The following is a 23322-nucleotide window of genomic DNA, read 5'->3' on the forward strand; positions in this document are numbered from 1 at the left end:
TCTGCTTTACACATTTACAGGCATATGTGAATCTATTAGAACTTGCTACAAAGCTTTAAAAATTGCACTGATAGCTTTCAATTGGCGGCAACCTTCAATCATTTTAATATGCTATTTACTCGCTTTTATTCATCCACGCTGCAGTTCACTGAAGATTAAGCAATATTAGATTAAAAATGTTTAGCTCAATCAATGCCAGTATGATTCATACAAACACGGTGATTTTACCCAAGGGATCTTTTTTTTTTTTTAAATGTGTTAGGCAGCAATTTCAATAGATTGACTTTAAAACTTTTATCCCACAAAGTAAGAAATTTAGAAATATTAGGATGATCATAAGATTAAAATATTTCTCATTTAAAATTTTCATGAGCACCTACTGTGTGTAAAAACAAGATCCAGATTAAAGAGGGATATTAAAGAGAAGCGATATCTAAACAATGACTTCAACCTTTAATTCGTAGGAATGTGGAGAAAGAAAACTTTCACAGGACTTATTTTATCCTTGCTATAATTTCCCTTGTTACATTGCAGGAGTTAAATGTAAATATAGCAGAGTTTTTTTTACTCTTTGGTCTCCCTTTGTTTAATAGGCAATATTTGTCTCTTTAGCTCCCATCACAAAGTGCAATTCAATCCAAAAATTGGACCCAAAAGTCTTATTAGTCTCCTGGGCAAGAATCTTGCATGTTGTGGATTAATTTTATTTCTGTAGGCTCTGTTATAGGAGCCAGACGTAGAGTTTTATGGAATTTTAATCACAGGTACATGAGCCAAGTACCTCAACAATCCTATCAGGTAAACAATTGTGGTAATGCAAGAAGTGTCCCCAAATCCAGGCTTTCTCAAATATATGCTAAAAGCTTCTCAATGAACTCTCCATCTATTCGTGGGTAACTTTTCCTGACAGAAAGCATTTGTTTACTTGTTAGACTGTGTGTAGATTTAATCAAGTCAAAGTTCACACTATAGAGAAAGATCTGGTGTATCAAATACTTTGGGAAAAGGAGGTATGTTTAATGTTTCAAAGAATGGCATGGTAACCTAAGGGTAGGCCACAGAGACCTCTCCCTGGGTACTGAAGGTGCAAGAAATAATGGCATTTTTGGCTAATATCAGTTTCATGTAGTAAATTGTGTTAAACCACCAGGCCTGCCCACCTTCAGAGGTATATCCTAGTCATCATGATCACTGCATTTTGTTTTCTCCAGATGTAGAAAATTTTGTCCCATAAATTAACGTTTTGTCATTCAGTATAGTTGCATTACAATTTGTGTCATGGGCTATAGACACCACAGACGGACACCAGAGCATCCTGTCTCTCCTGTTTATTTTTGGACACCCAGAATCATTTAGTCGCCACCATGCTATCTCAGTTTGGTGATGTTCACGATTGTCTTGTCCCTTCGGAAGCTCTTAACTTTACTTGTTGCCTCATTAAAGGTTTAAAACAAATAGGTTTGGGTGGCTAATGGTTTTTGCTTTCTCCTGTAATCGCCAAAATAGTTTAGAGTCCAAGATCTGGTACTATTAAAAAGACACGAACAGATAGAGATGTCTGGATAGGAATTTAGAGTTGTGGAATGAAATGAAAAAAATCAAAAGTATTTTGTCTGGTGTAAAAGTGAAAAAGGAAGTAATAAAGTGAAAATACAATGTTTTGGGACATTTGTTGGTTCAATAATTTGATGCTTTACTTCTTGGTTTTGTTTGTTGCATTGGTAGGGTGGTGCATGCTCAATACAAAATAATTACTTTTAGAAGCAATTAATGATTTTCTGAACATTAACCTTGCTGACTGTGGAGTAGTTGGCAAATTATATTTCACATATTCTATAGATTTCTGATTCTTGACAGCAGGGGGTAGAGAAGGATTAAAGACAGGGATAAATGGCCCTTACTTTTTTCTTTTCAATGCTATCTAGAGATTTTGATTTCCTTTGCAAATACTATTCAGAATCTTTGTAAATATGTGTAAGTTATAGGGATGGTTTTATGTGTTGGGAGCTGAATAGACTTAGACATAAATCAAATGTCATGGCTTCAGCCCTGGCATGTAAAAATCTCCAAGGATTTTTTTTTATTGGTTTTATTTTGCTACACCAATATTCATTTATTTCATTTAGGTATAAAGAGCCCATTTAAAGTTTTATTTTACCTACATTTCATACACTGTGTATATTTTATGACTTGACTTTACAAGAGCTAGAATGTGCATGTAAATTTTATTTATGCTGAAATGAAATCTAGTTCAGGGCACGTTTTGCTGGAAAAACACACTTTAGCATGTTTAGCATCTAGAGATACTCGTTTTATTACATTGCATTAGATTAGGGGGATGAAGATTTCTATTGGGAATGGTCTATTTTGTGCATTTTATCACATTTTCATGTTGACAGTACAAATATATGAATTTCACAAGTCTGTGATTGGTTTTGTTTAATCACTCGAACACTCGGAGGGGTACATCAGGCACAAAAACTCTATCGCAGGGAAATCTTTCAGGTACCAAGGTAGCCAGGCTTTGAAAGGAAAAAAATATTTGAATGGGAGGAATGTGAACTGTGTTAATGGAACTCATAAACTGTAATCCTGTCTATTGTGCTTGTAGTGGATCTCTGCAATGCTTGCCACAAATTCACCGAGATTGATATTAAAAATAATCATTGTCCAAAACACTTTAGTGAAAAGTTTTATTTAACATATATTGTGGTCTAGTTGTTAAGAAGGATTCCTCATACCTTTAATTTTATGCTGTTATTTATATATCCATCGCCCAAAGACAAGGTTACTATTAATTAAAATCATCTTCATAAAATAATTTTGTGAGTGCACTCCCTCTAGGTATGATGTTATTGTTGACAACTAACGACATTTTCTTTTGAAATATTCATTTCTCTTTACACATACAGTAATACATACATGTATATCTATGCAAATTACACTAGAGAGACAATGCTGTGGGCACGAAAGTTGACCATAAAATGCTTTTCCGGCTTCTTTATGTGGCTGTTGTATAATGGCGTTTCTTTGTGTTGATACACTTTATTAACCTGTAGTTTATTATACTAGGCCCGGACAGCTGAGGACACTGATGGAACCGAGATATATATATACCGGTATTTGAAATGTCGGATTTTATGTTATCTTTATTGAAACATTGTATCGCACAATAATTAGTAGTAGCCGATACCCTATAGTCACTTCCCAGAAGAATATGATATTCCCATGGTTCTTATGTACTGGGGCTAAATTGTACTGGGACTCATTAAAAATGTATGATGTTGTGGTCTGTTGCTTTCCAATGTCATTGCAGTAATGTACCTAAGCATGCTATCTTTGAATATTATGAATTTAACATGACAGATTTCCGCATTTTGGGTGTGATGGACATTTTGTTTCTGTTTTGTTAAAATCTGGGAAACTGTGTGTATTTAAACTTTTGAAATCTGGGGAAGTATGCTTGGCATCTTCCCCATGTTTTCCTGTGGTACTCTGTTTATTCCTGCATGTCACATGAAGAGAGCCTAGGCTGTCAATATTTATTCTGGTGTCACAAGATTACCTAAGATTTAATTACCTGGTCAATATTTGTCCTCAACACTCCATTATAAAGTTTCCTATCAGGACATTGCCCAAGGTTCTACAGACTTAGATTTCCTTTCATAATGGCTATCTATAAACCAAAAACTGATTTCCTATCAAACCTGGGGGACTTTGATCATGCCAGGTGTCTTTAAATAGTTATGCAATGATGGTTTTCACAGGTCCAACTCAATGTATGAACTATGTGGCATGTAATTGACCCAGGAGACAGGGAGCTAATAAAGAGGGAGTTCAAATAAACAGAGGTCTTATAGAAAAAGGTTGTACATCTTAAAGGGAATTAACTCAAGTAATTGAGAACTTATCCGATATGTTAGACATGTTAAAAGTTGGGTTGCATATTCTGATATTTAATGTACGAATAATTCCCTTTTGTTAAAGAGACTTTATAAACACAAACTTATTGAATTACTTGAGCTCTTTGTGAAAGAAATGATGGCCTTCAGCAAAATTAAAGTCAATATCCTAATAGCACTGAGTGCTAGCTGTTAAGAGGGGCTCAGAGAGCTCTAAAATTTATCTTTGGTAATGCAGTCCTCGTGTTTAAGAAATATGTCTTTTTCTCTGAGACAGTTTTTGTGAAGTGCCCATTTATTTACCTTTAGAGCGTCTTTGAATTAGGAAAGTTTGGAATTACCTGGCAGTACAAGTAGATGGTTAAAATAAACACCCCTGAATTATTCAGTACTCGGTCACGATCATCACAGGAAATTTAAACATTGAAGAATTTTCCATCATTCAATAATGGCAACTTCCCACTGGCTGTGAAATAGATATGATCATTTTTATGTACATATAGAATTTGAAAAAAAATGAAATGTTGGTATATTTCAAATGATAACCCAGTCTGCAAATATTGACAAGATAATGCTGTATTTTTAAACAGTGCAGAGATCTCACCAAGGTGTGTTTAAGATATATAGAACTGCAGAAGTGCAGATAGGTTTCAGCTTGCAGGAAGTAGTTCATAAGTAGAATGTAGAGATTGGTGATTTTTACGCAACCATTTTCAAACTTTAAGGTAGATTTTCCTGTAAATTTTGAAAACAATGAAAATTAGACATTCCATGAAATTTTTGTAGCAGATGGTATAGCCTTAGGATGATCAATCTACAATATGATAAACAGCTCCTCAGTTTAAACCCAGATAATGGTGCATGGACAATAAAAATGTCTAACAGTATTAGTCATTTTCTTTTTAAAGTGTAACAAATTGTTAAGTGTGGTATTCTTGATTTTCAAAACTAGGGCAAATTCTAGAAATTAAAAATGTAACCTGTAAATTTCATGAAATCTTCTCACTCATTTTTGATGTGATTAAGAAACATGGTGGGGAATTGGTCCGGTTATTTATGAAGTACAGTAAGATTAGAGATAATCTGGTATTTGGTGAGAGTGACAGAGTTAGCTAGATCTCAGTAATTCCTTTACTGAGTTATATACTAGGGGATCAGTCCATCTATTGTTGTGGGACAGACCCAAGATCTAGGCTTCAGTTCAACCATAATGACTTTCTCTCAATCCACTCTGGTCTACATGCCACACACTAACTTCAACCAGGAATTACTGCATGTGGAAAAAACTGGCAGTTGATTTAAATAGGTACTATGTTAGGAACTCGTCCCAGTTCTGGATGGTATTGATTTATTGATGTCTAGAATCAAGAATCTATATTCTAAGCTGTAGATGAACCAGTTTGACAGCTAATGTGTCCGAATGCCGGTCAATTTACTTAAGGAATTTGAATGTTATTCACAGAACACTAAAAGAACAAAATATTAATAAGCTGGCTTTTGTTGGAATGCTTTAAATTTTAACATAGATATCTGTTTCTTCAAAAGCATTATTTAAACACCCAGTAAATTTCTTATATGATCTCCAGGACCTAAAACAAACACACAACTTATGCTCGAGTACATGATCAATATAGACCTATACAAATAATGGCTGTCAGTAGGGGGTGATTTCATGCTACTCAAAATCCCGGGTGACTGATATATTTCATTCCAAAACTTCTCAAAGTTTTGATATCTTGAAAAAACAGAGAGTTTATTTTTCTTGTGCATCTGTAAAGAGTTTGGAGCCTTACTGTTTATGTATTTTGTGACCCACCAGTTAATTTGCAAAGCATCCATTGACGAATCATCTGTAATTTGCCGTAAACTATCGTCCCTCTTAGCACCATAGGTTGATGGTTGGAATTAATTTTCCTCGCTGTTTCTGCATTTTTCTGGCTTCCATCACACATTTTGCATTTCTTTGACAGCATTCATTTCATCAAGTATTCTGAGAATTGCCACAGACGTGTGCCCAGAACTTCATGCAAGCATGCCATTGTCAACCCTGTGCATTATGATTTGAAAGTTTTTATTAATTGGGTATGAATAGGTTCAGTGAACAACAAGTATTTCAAAAGAGAATTACATTTGTAACATCAAAAAGCTGGTGAAGATATTAATCATGTTAAAGGAAGACAGGAAATGAGAAATCACCTGTGATACAATTATTCTCCTTATTCACACACCTTGTACAGCACTCTTAGCTTGGAGAAAAGATCAAACTTATAAACCATATGTTTTATGTACAAAAACTTGTAGTCTGTCTACTTTATTTTCAAGATGTTTATAATCTCTGCAAAATGTAATTGTAGCACATCAAAAAGCCAAACAAATTAAGGTTTCGTTCAGACCATGGTTGTCAGGGTACACAATCTTTTTCCATACCTCATTGTTGATGCTTTTGTAATCCACCAAATTAAGAGATTCTTTAGAAGTCACCAAAGAGGTGAAGAGATTTGGCAAAACAAATTACTAAGAAATGTATGATAAAAACTATCCCTGGGTAAAATATTGAAAATAAAAACTGTAGATGGAATTTGATAGGATTATTTGAAGTCTGAAATATTATCAGTGTTTGATGTCTTGTGTTTTGTATGGTTCCATAAAAATGATCCCCATTTTGGCAAGGTACACACTTCAGACGGTTGATGTGAAGTAATCAGATTTATCAACAATTCTTTCATGAGAGAGGAAAAGTTTTGAGGAGAAGTTTGTGTCTGACATGGGAAAGTGCTTCCCCAGATACACAGATGATGATGGATATTTGTGTTCTGTAGTGCCAGTCTACTGCTCAGACAGAGCGAGCTAGACAAATTATCTCCCTTCCATTAATGGAAGACACTGATTATTCCCCCTTATCATTGCTGAATTCAGCCATTTCTTGAGTCTTCAATCGTCACCCTATCTACCACATTGTTTTCTTTTGTAGATAGTCTTTAAATCACACCATATATTTTAAATGAATCTGCATTTGACTAGTTTGTAATTGTGCATGTTGGTACCAAATGTGCTTAAAACTTCACACAGTAACCAGGTGTAATGATAGTCCGGGTCTGTTGTCAAGCCAATGGAATGTCCATTTGCTGCCAAAATATTTATCTTTGTTTAAAATCAGCCACAAAGACTTAATTTGAGGTAATGACTATATAATGACTTTGTTGGTATTGTTTTGTGGTGGAAAGTTGGTAGAGGGGTGTAATCAAACTCAAGGTTGTATAAAATAACGGGATTAACCCTTTACAAGCTACCACCACCATGTTCCCTCATGAATACCAAAAACTTCAAACTGATCTCTTATCTACCCATTTGTGAATTATAATTGGGCAATTGAGACTTAAGTCAGTTTTTGCTTTTCAAAATGACAATTTCCTTTGAAATTGACTTACTAACAGAAAAAGTCAGGATCTGATAATACCAAACCAATCAATAACCATGACGAATCAAAATGATACCTGCATTTTAAGACCAGAATTAAATATAAAAGAGTTTGTTGGTTGTGTGGTAGAAAGGTATGTGAATTCTGATTGATGAGGTAATTGGAGCGCTGTACGATTTTCGAAATGGTGCATGAATACCCAGAATTTGATGTCATGGAAGTTAAGGCTGAGAGTACAATCTGTCTTTATTGTCAGCAATACACACAGAGTCTTTGTTCACCTGAAACCAAACTACATAATGATACCTATCACCTTTAGGGACCTGAAGGCTGTGATGAAGGACATTAATGTAGTATACAGCTTCCAGTTATAACTAGATAATCAGTATACCCTTTCTCTGACTATTTACCTTAATTTTTTGCCACTTTACACTCTATTTTGTGGTCCTCTGATTTAGCTAAGATGGGTGGAATGTTCGTTAATGTTTACATTGTTTGTCATTCTGTCTGATTTTGATGGTTTTGTGAATTGTCTGATTTTGATGGTTTTGTGAATTGTCTGATTTTGATGGTTTTGTGAATTGTCCCTCTGCCTCCTTTACCTTGGAGAGGTAAATTGAACTGCTTTCAGCACATCTGTGTGTGGAGTCAGAGAGGTTTGCTGAAATGGAATAGGGTCACTGACGTTCTCAGAGACTATGATCAAGAGAGTAAATATTTGTAAAAGCGGATAACTATCTGAATCAGAAACCAAAATTTTATGTACAATTGTACAAGAGTTAATGGAGAATCTTGTAACTTTTCAGTAAGGAATTTCTTTAAAAAGTGGCATGTTGGGAAAAATATTGATGATACAAATTATTATATATAATAAGATAGTAATGTTAATACAAAGATATTATCATTTGACACATTATTCATGTTTATGAAATGTATTTAACCGAGGACATTGAGTTAGGCAATTTGTCATTGTGTATAAAAGGGAAATTTTTAGGAAAAAAGTCCCAAAATTTGGGTTGAATTAGAATTTATTCATCTTAATTTTGGAAATATCCATTTGATTTGTTTGGTATTTTATTGAACCTGCATGCAGTAAATGAATGAACAGTTGCTTTTGCTGTAAATATGAGTTTAAATCAAGAAATGCATTGTTTTGTTTTAGGTATCTGCAAATGACCCAGATTGTCAAGGAGTGAGCCAGAATCGGATCAGGTACCATTTGGACAATTCCTCTGCTGCTCAGTCTTTTACCGTGGAAACCACCAGTGGACAGATCTGTGTCAGCCAGGCTCTTGACTTCGAGACAAAACCAAGCCATGAATTCACAGTGTTTGCAAAAGATTCAGGTGAGATTGCCATTTTGTTTTCCTTGCTGAAAAAAAAACAAAGCTTATAGTATCTTTAACTTGTCATGATGTTAAAATATTTGTGTGTTCAGCTTGACAGAATTAATTGCTGTATATTGGTTAAAGCGATGATAGATATTGATGTTTTTATGGAGTGGCATCTGACAGGGACACAATATGTTTTTGTAGGTAACCTGGAAAGTAGCGCTGTAGTAAAGGTCACCCTCACGGATGTCAATGACAATCACCCAGAGTTTTATCCACTTAACTACAGCATCAATGTAGATCTGTCAGAAGCCAACACTGGAACAACCATTGTCAGGGTTCAGGCCCAGGACCCAGACAGCAGTAACTTTGGGAGTATTCAGTACAGTATCACCGCTGGCAATGACAGAGGCTACTTCAGTATTATCACCAACTCAGGTGAGCTGGATGTGGAGAAGAAACCTACAAAAACAATACCCAACACTATCACACAAGTCAATGATAATTTGTTAAATGTTAAATATTATATGCCTTGCAACCTTTGGTTTACATTGCAATGAATTTTCACAGCACAATCACACGGACATAAAAATTTTTTTTAAAAAAGACGCAAGGAGGAAAAACGATGACATTGTCATTTTCCTGTTAATGACTAAGTAAATTTTAACCACATTTTTATTCTTGTCTGCTGTAGGTCGTATCTATCTCGCGGCCTCCCTCCCCTCAGAGGAGAAAGTCTACACCCTACAGGTGACTGCTACAGATGGAGGTGGACTTACGTCTAAATCCCCAGCCCATGTGTATATCAGCATCACGGGACAAAACTCTCACCCTCCCCTGTTTGATCACCTGACCTACAGCTTCTCCGTTCCAGAGGACACCGTTCATGGCACTACGGTGGGGACCATCCATGCCACGTTTCAGCCTGTTAATGGAGGAACTTCAGGTAACAATACTGATCTGTGGGATATCATGGGAGTTAATGTTGCTGATATTGATTTATACAACTAGATGTATATGAGAATAAACTTAACACTACTTCTGTGACTCACTGCATCATAAGGCGAATATGGCCTAGAAATTTAATTAGATAAATTGTTTTAATTTCAGAGGTGAGGTACTCTATTGCCTCTGGTGACAAGAATGGCCTCTTTGCCATCAATGACAGAACTGGGGTGATATCAAGCACTAAGACTTTGGACCACGAGACCCAGCCATTTGTCCTACTCAGCATCAGGGCTGAGGCAGGAAATCCTCCAGTGTTTGGCACTACTCAGGTTTGTCCACATTCAGTGATATCTCTCAAGTAAAAGAAATTGTGCATTTTTCAGCAGTCTTCCACTGAATTTATTAAAATTATGTTTTATTTTGCAGGTGAACATCACTATATCCGATGTGAATGATAACAGTCCTCAGTTCCAGGCCAGTTCCCTACAGATCCCAGTGTGGGAGGATGAGGACCTCTCCACCACTCTATACACCGCTCATGCCACCGATCCAGACAGTGGTGAAAATGGCACCATCTTGTACAGCCTGGGGGGAGACTCCACCAACAATTTCAAGATCAATTCTACTTCAGGAGAAATAACTTTACTGAGGTCACTTGATTATGAACAAGTGCAGATGTACCAGCTTATGGTTGAAGCACGAGATCAAGGAAGATTCCCCCGTACCTCGACACTGAGTCTTACTATAACGGTGCTGAATGTTAATGACAACTCACCAGTCTTCTCAGCAAGCCAATACATCTTCAATGTTAGTGAATCAGCAGTTGCCCAATCAAACATTGACAGAGTTCAAGCAACAGACCTAGATGGAGACCATGTGTCGTACTCCATCAGGGACACAATTTACCAAAATTTGTTTGGAATTGTAAGTTCTTCTGGATACATATACCTCAAACAAGAAATCAATCGTGAAGAAAAAGACAGTTACTCTTTGACTGTGATTGCTAGGGACAGTGGAAAGGGCTCTCGCTCAACCTCTGTCCAAGTCACAATCAAGGTGTTAGATGCCAATGACCACAGCCCGGTGTTTAAGCAGTCTTTCTACACCTTCTACATTATGGAGAACATGGCTGCCATCACTGTAGTGGGACAAACCACAGCAACAGACAAGGACACAGGTGATAATGCTTACCTTCGCTATCAGTTCGATCAACCAGAGTCCCACCTAAAGATTGATTCGGAGACTGGTGTAATCACAACTACCAGCTCTCTGGACCGTGAGGTTAAGGACCTTTACAACATTACTGTGGTTGCTAGCGATCATGGGGATCCCAAGAAGTATGATTATGCTAATGTCAAGATTTTCGTTGGAGACTTGAATGACAACAGCCCCATGTTTTTGAATAATCAACCAATTGAAGCCACAGTCAGTGAAAATGAACCTAAAGGAACATCAGTCCTTAACATTTCGGCCAAGGATGATGATGCTTTAGAGAATGGAACAATATCATTTTCTCTCACAGCAGGTTTGTATATTTTTAAACAATGTTTATAATTAAATAATTCTTTCGACATATCTTCATTTTCTGATGATTCTGTCTTATTTGTAGATGGAGATGCACAAGCCCTTAAATATTTTGCCATTCACCCAAAGACGGGCATGGTATCAACACTTGAGGTTCTTGATTTTGAGCAGATGAACAAATATACGTTGGGCGTCATTACTCAGGATCATGGGAATCCAGCAAGGAGTTCCTCTGCATCTCTTGTCATTCATGTTAAAGATGAAAATGATGGCAGACCAATCTTTGCAACACAGAACATGACAATAAAAGTGGTAGAAAATATCAAAACAGGGTCCATCATTGGTAGAGTAGAGGCAAAAGATTGGGATTCTGGAGAAAATGGTCGTGTTTCGTACTCTATTATAGGAGGAAATGTGTTTAGTGTGTTTGCTATGAATGTGTCGACTGGAGATATCTACTGCATCAGGAATGTGGATTATGAGGAAGCATCTTCTTATTCTCTGGCTGTGAAGGCAGTGGATAACTCTACATACAATCCAAAAAGCAGCACCATTAGTGTGGAGGTGGTGGTAGTGGACATTAATGATAACCCGCCAGTGTTTGACAAAGACCCTGTTCTCCTTAGCAGGAAAGAGAACTTACCCACTGGATATACTGTTCACACATTCACAGCTACTGACAAAGATTCCGGTGTCAATGGAAGCGTCCAGTACAGCATTCAGACTCAAACTCCCGACAAGGGCTTGTTTACCATTGATCCGCAGACAGGAGATCTGAAAGTGGCGACTATGTTGGATTATGAAGAAGTGAAGCAGGTATCCATGGTGATTCAAGCCGAGGACCAGTGTCATGTTGGATGTCAACAGCGAGCCACCATTACCGCTTTGCTCTCTGTGATCGATGTGAATGATAACACACCAGTGTTTAAGGGAAATTCCTCCTACTCAGTGTTTGAAAATGAAACAGTGGGTCCAAATGGGTTCCAGGTGGCACATATTATTGCCACAGATGCAGACAGCAATGTTGACAACAGTGGAAATGGAGTACTGGCCTTCAGTATTACAGGTGGAAATGAGGAAGGGCATTTTGCTATCGACAGATCTTCAGGTAAAACATGAGTCAATATACATTTCTGTGGTTTTGCAAGTTTTTTAAACATTTTCATTCAATTTGGTAGTTAATTTATCTGTACATGTGTTAAAAAACTGTAATACATCATGCATGTCTAATTGGTTTGCCAATGGCAAACTGTACTACAATGCATTTGTTGCCTAATGTTGTTTTATTGCCAGAGTAGGTGATCACACACAAATTTAAAAATAATTACAAAAAGAACCTCTACTCTAGAAAATATTCAGATCCAAAATGATTGTACATGTATATAGAGATACCCAAAGGAGGTGAAATTTAAGCTATTGATTTTTCAAGCAATTAACATGCTTGAAGAAAGGTAGTGAATGGTTTTTTTCCTCTGTCACAGAATAATCATGAAAGAGACAGCATATATGATAATGATATGAGCATTCCAAATACCTTGATTGAGCAGTGATTAAAATGAATGTAAATGATAGTGTTTAAGAGTCTTCTGCAATATTGTTTAAGCACTGTATTTAAAAATGAATTGTTAGTATACTGCACTTGTAATAACGCCCAACTCAAATGTTGCAAAATGACTTCTAAAAATTCACTACTGACATAATGGCAGATCACTATATTTTACAGATTTAATGAGTAGATATCTTCTATAGGAAAGCGGGTGAATTTTGAAACCGAAAAGCTTGATTAAAACTGGACTGTAATTAAAATTTTAAAATCCTAGATATCTTAACATGTTAAACACAACGCAACTTTTCTAAGATTCCCAAATAAGCATTTAAGCATTTTGTTACATGTATTTGAAAAGTGTGATGTATTACATGTATTCTAAAAAGCGATGTAAAAATGTAGACATGTTAAAGTTTTATGCACATCAATATATCAGCATGTTATCAAATATCTTGGACATAACTTTAGGGCTGTTGACGATCCAGCAAACGCTGGACAGGGAGACAACTCCATCATACACCTTGACCGTTCAAGTGCAGGACCAGGGCACACCCCAGCGATCAGCCATTAAACAGATCAGCATCCACGTCCTGGACATCAATGACCACGCCCCAGCATTCAGTCAGGCCACTTATACCGTCAGTATCACAGAAAACTCAGCACCAAGGCAGAATGTTCTGCAGTTATCAGCAACAGATTCTGACATTGGTAAGCAACAGAATTTCCTAAACATCAATTTTGCTACATATTATATAATTTTAGTCAGTCAATAAAACATGTTTGTGAATTTAATCTCTTTTTTCTTTATAAAATTTCTTTACCTCAGATATGGGGCAAAATTTTGAATAACATGGCTTAAAGTTCAGCAGTTGGGGATCATAAGAATTTTGATTAGTTCTGTTGAATAAAAGTGCAGCCAGCTGTTAAGTAATGAAAATGATAAATCATAATTCTTTTTTTCCAATTTTCTGAAAGTCACAACTGTGTAACAGAGAAAATGTTGATTAACTCTTTGGAGTTTGGAGTTTTCATTGTTGTACCTTTTTTATATAGAACATTGTTTGGGCTTTGTGAAAAGTAAGTTTGTTTCTATGAACAGGAGAAAATGGCAGACTGGCCTTTTACCTTCCGCCGGGAGTTGCAGACGACAAGTTCCAGTTGGACTCCAGCTCAGGCCAACTGAGCACATCTGCCATTTTGGACCGAGAGGAGCAAGCTACCTATATTCTGACAGGTACGTGTAGTGAAAACAATCACAATACTGATATATAATTAAACCTCATCCTGCCTATGACATCAAGTCACTTTTATATGTTAGAAGCTTACAATCGGAAATCCTCAACATCTTGCCTTTCTGTCTTGGTTGGAGTCAGTTTATTTCTTTCACTGTAATCTTTTACCAAGCAATGTATGAAATAAAAGTGTTTATATCATGCCATTCTAGTAATTTTTAAACTTCTTTCTTGTTGATAATACACCTCTGTCTAAATGTGGTCTACATGTATTATTCAACGAGAAATTGATTTGCAGCATACGTGCATGATTTTGGATACCCAGAAAAGTACAGCACTGCCACTATTGTTGTAAGCGTCACTGATGTCAACGACAATGTCCCAATATTTGTCAAGAGTGAAGTGAGCTTGACCATCCCCGAAAATACAGAGCAGCTGGCCATTCATCAGTTGGTGGCCAAAGACCAGGACGCAGCGGACAATGCCAAGCTGTCCTATGCCATAATCGGTACATATAACCCAATAAGGTTTCAGACTGATATATTGATTTCATTTATCCGTATGTATATAAGGTGTACAGGTGGGAAGATTAAAAAAATCTTATCCCCTGAAATACTTATCAAATGATATTGATTTAATATACTAAGATTAATGTTTATCATAGGATCTAGATAACTGTCGTCACAAATCTGTTTGTTTACCCTGCAGGGTGATGCAGGTTATCTAAGCACATCTGAAAATTGCACTAAATTTATCATCTTAGTCCACTGTTGTGTATTTGTGTTACTTGTAGCTGATTTCGAAGATATGAAAATGAAATACTCAGCAAATTTGCACGTACTAAATCACATATGTACAATGTTTACAAAGGGAAGTAACTCTTAATTTATAATTTCTTGTCTAGGTGGTAATGTAGGCAATGCTTTCACCATTAACCCAGACACGGGAGAACTGTCCTGTAAAAGACTGGACAGAGAAACTGTCTCGTCTTACAACCTGACCATCAGAGCCAGTGACCATGGCATCCCACAGAGAACAACAATGTGTCAGGTCCGCGTCAAAGTACTGGACAAAAATGACAACTTCCCACAATTCTCTGCTCTAGAATATGCTCACACCATTAAGGAAAATGTTGCTGTGGGCTCGTTTGTCCTTCAGGTTTCGGCCAGTGACATTGACGAGGGAGAAAACGCACACATCACATACTCCCTTGGCAACGACACAGACGGGTTGTTCCAGGTGGATAGTCAGTCTGGAAACATTACCACAAATGGGTAGGATTTTATTTTTACATATAGATTAGAACAACAAAGACCTCAAAAAGGTGAATTAATACAATACTTGAAATATGTCATTTTAATAACACAGTGGAGGATTTTTTTTGCAGGTTGTTTGATTATGAGAAGAAGGCCTCTTACGTTTTCTTTGTGGTTGCTAAGGATGGAGGTCAAAAGGACATCAAGAACAAAACTGTTCAAGTTCGCATCAACCTCAGTGATGTTAATGACAATGCGCCAGTCTTCAAGGAGATGGCATACCGCAAAAATATGTCTGTGAACACCGCTGCCAATGCATTTGTCATTAAAGTTCAAGCAGATGACAAAGACTCCGGCATAAATGGGGAGGTTCGGTATTCCTTAAGTAATTCAGGCACTGACCTAGCCACTTATAACATGTTCCGTGTTGATCAAGTGAGGGGAGAGCTATACACTAGGCAGGCTCTCACCACAGGGGGAGTCTACATGATTCAGGTTGTGGCTACCGACCAGGGAGCACCTGCTCTTAGTTCTACAGGTAAGTCACCACAAGTTCTCGGGAGATAAGGGACAAGCTAATCATGGGAATATAGGATATTGATTAATGATAAGAAAGATTTAGAGGGATTACTGGTAGCTATTTCTATTTGACAAGAAGGGCATATTTTGAAAAGATAAATTTGTTAGGTATTTTGTATAGGACCTATTTTACGCTGTAAATTGTATCCGTTTTAAACGTTCAATGCAATAAATCTTGGTGACATGTTTTACAAGTTTCCATTTCACACAATTACATGACAAATGGTTCTAGTATTAAATATGAAAGAATTGAATGCATTCTTCCCACATAATCCTAGGATTTGGGTTGCTTGAATTTTGGTACAGTACTGAAGGACTTGATCAGGAAAATGACAGGAAACTTGTGTTAACCATTGAGGTTTATTAGATCTGGTGATCTTTACATTGAATAGAGGATCAAATATGCCCTTTTTTCAATAGTTAAACTATGATTTGATTGTAAGATTACATTTTGGTGTACCAACAGGAAGAAAACATTTATTACCATACCTCAGAAGTGAAATTTTATATGAAAGATTAAATCTGATTTGGTTTAAACATTGTATTTCCTAAAAATCATATCCCACCTCTGCAGGTTCTGCAGAGGTGAGATATGATTTTTTCCTTCTTATTTTAGAGGTGGATTCAAAGTGATATAAAATGGTTAATTGCATGAATGTTCAGTGTATATGAACCTAAGAAAAATCGTATCCCTCCAAGGGTATTTATCATGGAGGATATAATATTTTGTGGGAGAATAAAACATCATATGCCAGAGTGTCATTCAGCAAAAGTATAAAACATACACATCATTTAATTTGATAAGAGACATAGATTCTAAATTGTTGTCATGATTTGAGGTCTGCATGATAGATTATATCGGTTGAGTTCTTATGTGCGTATTCTGATGTTGTAGGTATAGTGGAAGTCACTGTAGGTAGTGGTTCAGGCAGCATCAGTCTAAGGTTTGACCAGACGTCCTACCATACCACAATAAAAGAACACCCTAACAAGGGAGATCTCGTAACAACTGTTAGAGCTTCATATGTTGGATCAGGTGTTGGTCCCATCAACTATTCCATGGTCAACAGCCATGACCAGCAAATATTTTCCCTGGATACCTCCACAGGAGTGGTCAGGATAAACAATGGAGCCTTACTGGACTTTGAGGTGGCCCGGGAGGTACATGTGATGGTGGTTGCATCTAGTGGTAGCCTATTTACTTACACCCAATTGGTGATTCAGTTGGAAGACATCAACGATAATCTCCCCAAGTTTGCCCAGAATGTGTACTACTCATCCACCTGGGAAGGAGAAGAGGGAGATCATGTATATGTAACACAGGTAGGTCACATGGTTTCTAGGCACCAAACTTCTTTATAGTGTGTAGATAATGAAGATTTATAGCTTGATATTCTGACTTACTGTTCTTGTTTGATTCATTCTTCAATACAACTGCACATCCTTTATATTTCATGCATTGATATGTTGTACATTGTATATCATTAACAGGTGCTTGCAACAGATGCAGACTCGGGTACCAATGCTGACATTACCTATAACATAATTGGAGGAAATGAAGGTTCAACCTTCCAAATTCACCCTCCTCACAGCGGCATTGTTGTCACTACCCTTCCACTGGACTACGAAATTCAGAACAGCTACAGTCTCACTATCGAGGCAGTGGACCAAGGCAGACCCTCCTTAAGCAGTACCTGTACACTGAATATTGATGTAGTGGACATTAATGACCAGTGGCCAAAGTTCCCAGATCCTCAACCAGTCAATTTAAGTGAAGGTAAAGGAATTTCACATACAAACATTTATTTTATGCAATGACTTCTTTTGCTCTTATGTATGCTCAAAGTTCTACTTTTAATTAACGAGTAATTTTGAGTGAACTAACATCTCTGAAAAATTAATGTGCTGACACAGGAATCACACACAATTTGTTATAAATTTTAGCTGCAGATGTTGGTTCATTGGTGAGATTGATAACAGCCAATGACAGAGACAGAAACCCTACTCTGCTGTATGACTTTACACTTACTGGTAACCCAGGAAACACATTTGCTATCGACAGATTCAGCGGACGAATCACACTAGCCAAACCACTGGATCATGAAGTCTGGACACACTATGCAGTTCGCATTAGTGTAAGTTTTGGATCCAGTGGATCGTGTCAGATGACTTAATTTCATATAAAAGATTTTAAATTATGTCAAAAAGTGCTCGTATTTGTTTCATAGTGTACAAATTAAATGTGTTATTTTAAGGTTATTTTGAAACAACTGTTCGCACATTTTATTCCACAGGTGAATGATACAAAATATGCAGATCAGACCATCTTGGAAGTTAATGTTGAAGATGAAAATGACAACCACCCAGTTTTCTCCCAACAAAGTTACCAGGTAATGACATCATACTCAGAAAGCACTGACCAACTAAACATCTTAATGAAACAGAAAGTGGAGAGAAATGTCAGTTGATTTACCAAAGAATTCACTTTTGTTTTGTTTATGTTACAGGCTAATGTACAAGAGTTCACTGGCCCAGGGGTGAAGATTTTGGCAGTCAACGCTACAGATGCTGACAGTGGGGTCAATTCTATCATCACTTACAATCTTATTGTTAACCCCACAGGAGGATTTTATATAGACCCTCATACAGGTAGGATACAAAACATTCAATTTTTACCAAGATTTAGTAAACTTTGCTTTAACGAACATTATTGTGTGTGAAAATTAGGTTTAAAAATTTTTAGGAGTGTGGATGGGAAATGATATATTAAACAAATGCATGTGGAATTGGAAATTTGTAGGTGAAATTTATACCAATAAGACAGTTGAGCTTCGCCAGGACCAGCAGATTTTGACGCTTGTGGTGACTGCACAAGATGGTGGTAATCCAAGGCTCTCAGCTGTGGTAGCCATCAATCTACAGGTCATTCCGGTCAACAAGTATGCCCCAGAGTTTCCCCAACAACAAACCAAGTATGTTTACTGTTTTTTTACTGTAAAAGAAGAGTAATTTGATAGCTTTTGGAATCAGATACTGTCTAGAGGAAGATGTGATAACACAATGCTTTGGAATTGTAGATTTTCGTTTGCTGAGGACATCAAGAAAGGCGAGAGTCTCTGGAGTGTGACAGCAGCAGACAGGGACATGAAACAAGAGGTCCACTACAACATTGTGGCAGGGAACCAGCAAAATACCTTCGGAATCGATCGCCAGTCAGGACTGGTTTTCCTGAATGAGAACCTTGATCGAGAGTCGGTGCCAACTTATTCTCTCATTATTGAGGCCTTGGACAATGGCAGTCCATTTAAAAAGAACACCATTACAGTGACGGTGGAGGTTCTAGATGTGAATGACCAGAGCCCAGTGTTCAATCCATTGGAGTATTTCAAGGAATTACCAGAGAACATGGCACACTCTAAGTCTTTTCTTCAAGTGCATGCTACAGATTCTGACGATGGAGTTAATGCTGAAATTCAATATACCATTACATCAGGAAATGACCAAGGTCTATTCATAGTGCATGGAAAAACTGGAGTAGTATCCATAACACCAAATGCAACATTGGATTACGAGAACACGCAGCAACATAAACTGATTGTGAGAGCTACAGATTGTATGGGATGTAACAGCACACAGATAAAATTCTCTGCATTTGCAACCATAATCATTAATGTGACTGATGTCAACGAATTTTCTCCTGTGTTCCCAGTGCCGTTCTATTACGCGAGTGTTGACGAGGGGCCCAGTGGTATCCAAGTATTCCAGGCTCATGCTAACGACAGAGACGGTGGAAAATATGGAACTCTGTCGTACCAAATTAGAAACACTGAAGTGTTCCGGATTGATTCGGCAACTGGATGGGTGTATACAAAGGTGAATATTGACTATGAAAACCTGCCATACCTCTCCAATCCTGGAGAAAACCAATACAAGTTTGACATCGCAGTGACAGATCCTGATGGAATGGAAGATACTATACCTGTTATTGTGACCATCAATGACGTTGATGAATTTGCACCAGTATTTTCTCCAGGAAAATATGCATTTCAGGTCCCGGGCAATGCTAAAAAAGGACATATTATTGGAAGAGTCAGTGCAACAGACCAAGATGGAGGACTGGCTGGCATGGTCTTCTACATCATAAAAAGTCCTGTTGATTATTTCGACGTCAATATTACATCTGGTGAAGTGTATGTGTCCCACGATTTCCATTCCGATATCAGGAACAAACGTGATCTGTCAGTGCGACAAAAACGGGCTCTCGATAAGAACTTTGTGACACTGATCATTACAGCCACTAATGGTGCTGAAGACCTGAAGGTATCGACGGCCATCATTGAGGTTTCCGTGGATACAAAATGTGCTGGATGTGCGCTTCCTCAGGCTGAAGTCAAAGAAGAATCGGATAATACAACCATAATTGCAATTGTGGTAGTCTTTGTGGTGGTGGCCATAATTTTAGTTGTGATAATAGTGATCATTGTGATAAGGTTCAGAAAGAGGAAAGCTCCCACTGTAGTTTATGAAACGGAGTATCCAAATCAATTTGATTTCCCTGTGGCCAATGATGATGGGTCGCCCCCAGCTTATGATGAGAAGTACAGGAACCACCCAATAACACCAGATATTTCTGAACGGTCGCACCACTCGCAGTCCAGTGGACGGGGGTCTGTCGAGGCTGATGAAGATGAAGAAATCATGATGATCAATTCACATTCCTCAATTCTGAATAACTCTGGTGGATTCCGAAGTAAAAATATGCCAGACTCAGGCATTCAGGATGACGATAATATGTCTGAACCTTCTGTTCAGAATTCCAAAGACTACCTAGCTCGGCTAGGAATAGAACCTGTTCACACACAGATAAAAACTCAAAATATTATGCAGTCTGTTGAGAGCATGCATCAATTTACCGAGGAAGGGGGTGGGGAGGACGTGGAATATAACAATGACTCTAGTGCAGAGATTGTGATATCTGACAGCAATAATGATTTAGGGTTCCACGAACCTGTAAATGTACAACAGCATGTAGGTGCACTGTCTAGCGTCATAAACAGTGAAGAGGAATATAGTGGGTCCTATAACTGGGACTATTTATTGGACTGGGGACCGCAATATCAACCCCTAGCTCATGTGTTCACAGAAATCGCCCGATTAAAGGACGATCGGCAAACGCCAAAAAAGCAACCTGTGAAAACTGTTCCACAAAGAAAAACAACTATGAATTTAAATCCCCAAGTGAAAATGGACCCTCCTCCTATAATAACTAATGCTCCTCCGAAGGCTATGCAACCTAGTCAGGGAAGCAAGCACTCATCACGCACGAACAGCACAATGAATGTGTCCTCACTTCCTAGCTTACCTCGCTCCCCCATCAGTTACGAATCTAGCTTTACCTCCCCTGCAATCACCCCCTCTTACACCCCCTCCCTTACCCCTCTGGCCACACGGAGCCCTTCCATATCTCCGTATGGTTCGGGTCACAATACGCCAAATAGACAACGAGCAAATGGACACATGCAGAGAATGGCCTTATCGTCCGAGTCAGAACAAGAGCTCAGGATATAACAATGTGAAATAGGAATTCTTATGTGATATTACAGAAACATATGCACTCTGCTGTTGATGATATGTGCTTTGTCATTTATTTTTAATTTTTGTATGATTTGTGTACTTGTACTTTTTACTGAAAAACCATTTTTATTAATTTAAGAATGTGATTTGTTTTAATTATGACACAAAGATGCATAAATGTTTTAATTATGATTTTAAACAATTCTTATTTACTACTCAAGTCAATACATTTCCAACTGTTCGATTATCGTTTGTTCTGTTCATCATTTGTACTGTTCAGTCTATTTTTCTACTCATTTTCCATATTGATGTTCATGATATTCGTAAGCAGATTGGAATATTTCATGTCCTTCAACTGATCAAAACCACACTTAATTTGTTAGTGTAATGCTTAATGGAGGTTCGTTTAGTGTAAGGCTTGACGGAGGTTCGTTTAGTGTAAGGCTTGTCGGAGGTTCGTTTATATCATTGATATGTCTGATATTATGATCTTTTAATATTATGCAATATAAGGGGGACCATATACTTAGTCCTAGAGACTTTAAAAATCCATTTATTTTTGTGCAAAACTGACATGACCTTTTTTTCAACACTGTATTTTGTAAAACTTTTACCAACTGTTGATGCTGAATTTTATGTACTTGTGTTTAGTGCCAATATCATGCTGCATTTGTGAACAATTTGCATTTAATTCATATAATTAAAGTAATTAAAAATGCTCATATTTTGTCCAAAAGATCTTATCATTTTAGTACTTACAAATGTATGTAGATGGACCATTTGTGTATATTCCACATTTTAAAGAGTTAAATAGCGTAGAATGTAGACTTTTTTAAATTGTGCCATCATGAATATGCATATTTTTCTACAAATGTAAAATAAGCAATCAAAAGTTTGTTTAAAACACTGTTAAGCATTGTTCATCAGGGGTCAGTAGGTCATTGTCTCATTTATAGTTACATGTATATGATAGGTGATCAAATTTATTTATACCAAATAAAAATTAAAATTATCATTTGTCAGTCTTTAATGTATAAGGATTCGGTGTGAATTTTGATGGAAAACATAGTATATTGTAAAAGTACTGGTATTTTGTATCTTGAACAAAAGATATTTCACTGCAGTGCTCAGATAAATTACATTGTACTCTGTGTACTACTCAGCTGATTGGCAATTTTGAAGCAGTAATAAGAAGGAAACATTTTCGAGGGAGCGCAGTTTGCGCCCCCCCCCCTCCCCAAAAGTGGGAAGGATTTCATATTGCTTTATGTTTGAATTCACTGGTTTTTAACCAATTTTTAAAGTAAAATATTGTAATATTGATTATATGAAAATATTGGTACTTTAATCTAATATGCCTTTACCTCAATGGAATTGTTGCAAATTCTCCAGCAAATACATGTAATAACACGTCACTAAGAGTAGTCTGAAAACTTGGGTTTGCCAAATAGGCATCTTCGCTAGCTAAGGGTGCATGGTGCTCCACGGTGTTTCTCTTTTCGTGGAGCATCCCCCTTGGCTAGCAAAGATGCCTAACCGGGAAACGTTCTAATTTCCACATAAATCATGTCTGTGAGTGGATGATTCATGCTTGCTTGATTTCTAGGCGTTCTAATTTCCACATAAATCATGTCTGTGAGTGGATGATTCATGCTTGCTTGATTTCTAGGCATTCTAATTTCCACATAAATCATGTCTGTGAGTGGATGATTCATGCTTGCTTGATTTCTAGGCTTTGGTCATTGCGACAGCAAACTTGGTATAGTAAACTAGACAGATTATTTCTGTTACAATCTATTAACGACCTAAAACAACGAAATAGACTTGTCCCATTGAACAACTATATACGGTCAAAACTAATTGATTAGCATCACTAACGGGTGAAATCTATCGGATGCAGCAGCATCCAAACCAAGTAAGAAGAAACCAAGTCGGTCAGCAGATGGTACACGCCGAAACGCTGTCTCTGGCTTGATTAGCGTCTACAAAGGAATGGACATTAAACTTTTACC

General features: G+C 37.2%; 1 protein-coding gene across 1 annotated transcript in view; it reads left to right on the top strand.

Moving 5' to 3' along the window:
• Positions 1 to 22322, top strand: part of LOC125682423 (protein dachsous-like) — a 31095-nt gene extending 8773 nt beyond the window's left edge. Inside the window, exons 2-19 of the mRNA XM_048922994.2 lie at positions 8483 to 8666; positions 8856 to 9089; positions 9346 to 9597; positions 9762 to 9928; positions 10026 to 11124; positions 11209 to 12231; positions 13138 to 13377; positions 13769 to 13903; positions 14200 to 14409; positions 14806 to 15175; positions 15289 to 15695; positions 16632 to 17059; positions 17228 to 17513; positions 17681 to 17871; positions 18031 to 18126; positions 18244 to 18385; positions 18537 to 18708; positions 18814 to 22322. Coding sequence (XP_048778951.2) covers positions 8483 to 8666; positions 8856 to 9089; positions 9346 to 9597; positions 9762 to 9928; positions 10026 to 11124; positions 11209 to 12231; positions 13138 to 13377; positions 13769 to 13903; positions 14200 to 14409; positions 14806 to 15175; positions 15289 to 15695; positions 16632 to 17059; positions 17228 to 17513; positions 17681 to 17871; positions 18031 to 18126; positions 18244 to 18385; positions 18537 to 18708; positions 18814 to 21304 — 8127 coding nt within the window. The 3' untranslated portion in view covers positions 21305 to 22322. The remainder of the gene's footprint in view (positions 1 to 8482; positions 8667 to 8855; positions 9090 to 9345; positions 9598 to 9761; positions 9929 to 10025; positions 11125 to 11208; positions 12232 to 13137; positions 13378 to 13768; positions 13904 to 14199; positions 14410 to 14805; positions 15176 to 15288; positions 15696 to 16631; positions 17060 to 17227; positions 17514 to 17680; positions 17872 to 18030; positions 18127 to 18243; positions 18386 to 18536; positions 18709 to 18813) is intronic.
• The last annotated feature ends 1000 nt before the right edge of the window (positions 22323 to 23322 follow it).

Source organism: Ostrea edulis, chromosome 2 (assembly GCF_947568905.1).
Source record: "Ostrea edulis chromosome 2, xbOstEdul1.1, whole genome shotgun sequence".
Classification (NCBI taxonomy): domain Eukaryota; kingdom Metazoa; phylum Mollusca; class Bivalvia; order Ostreida; family Ostreidae; genus Ostrea; species Ostrea edulis.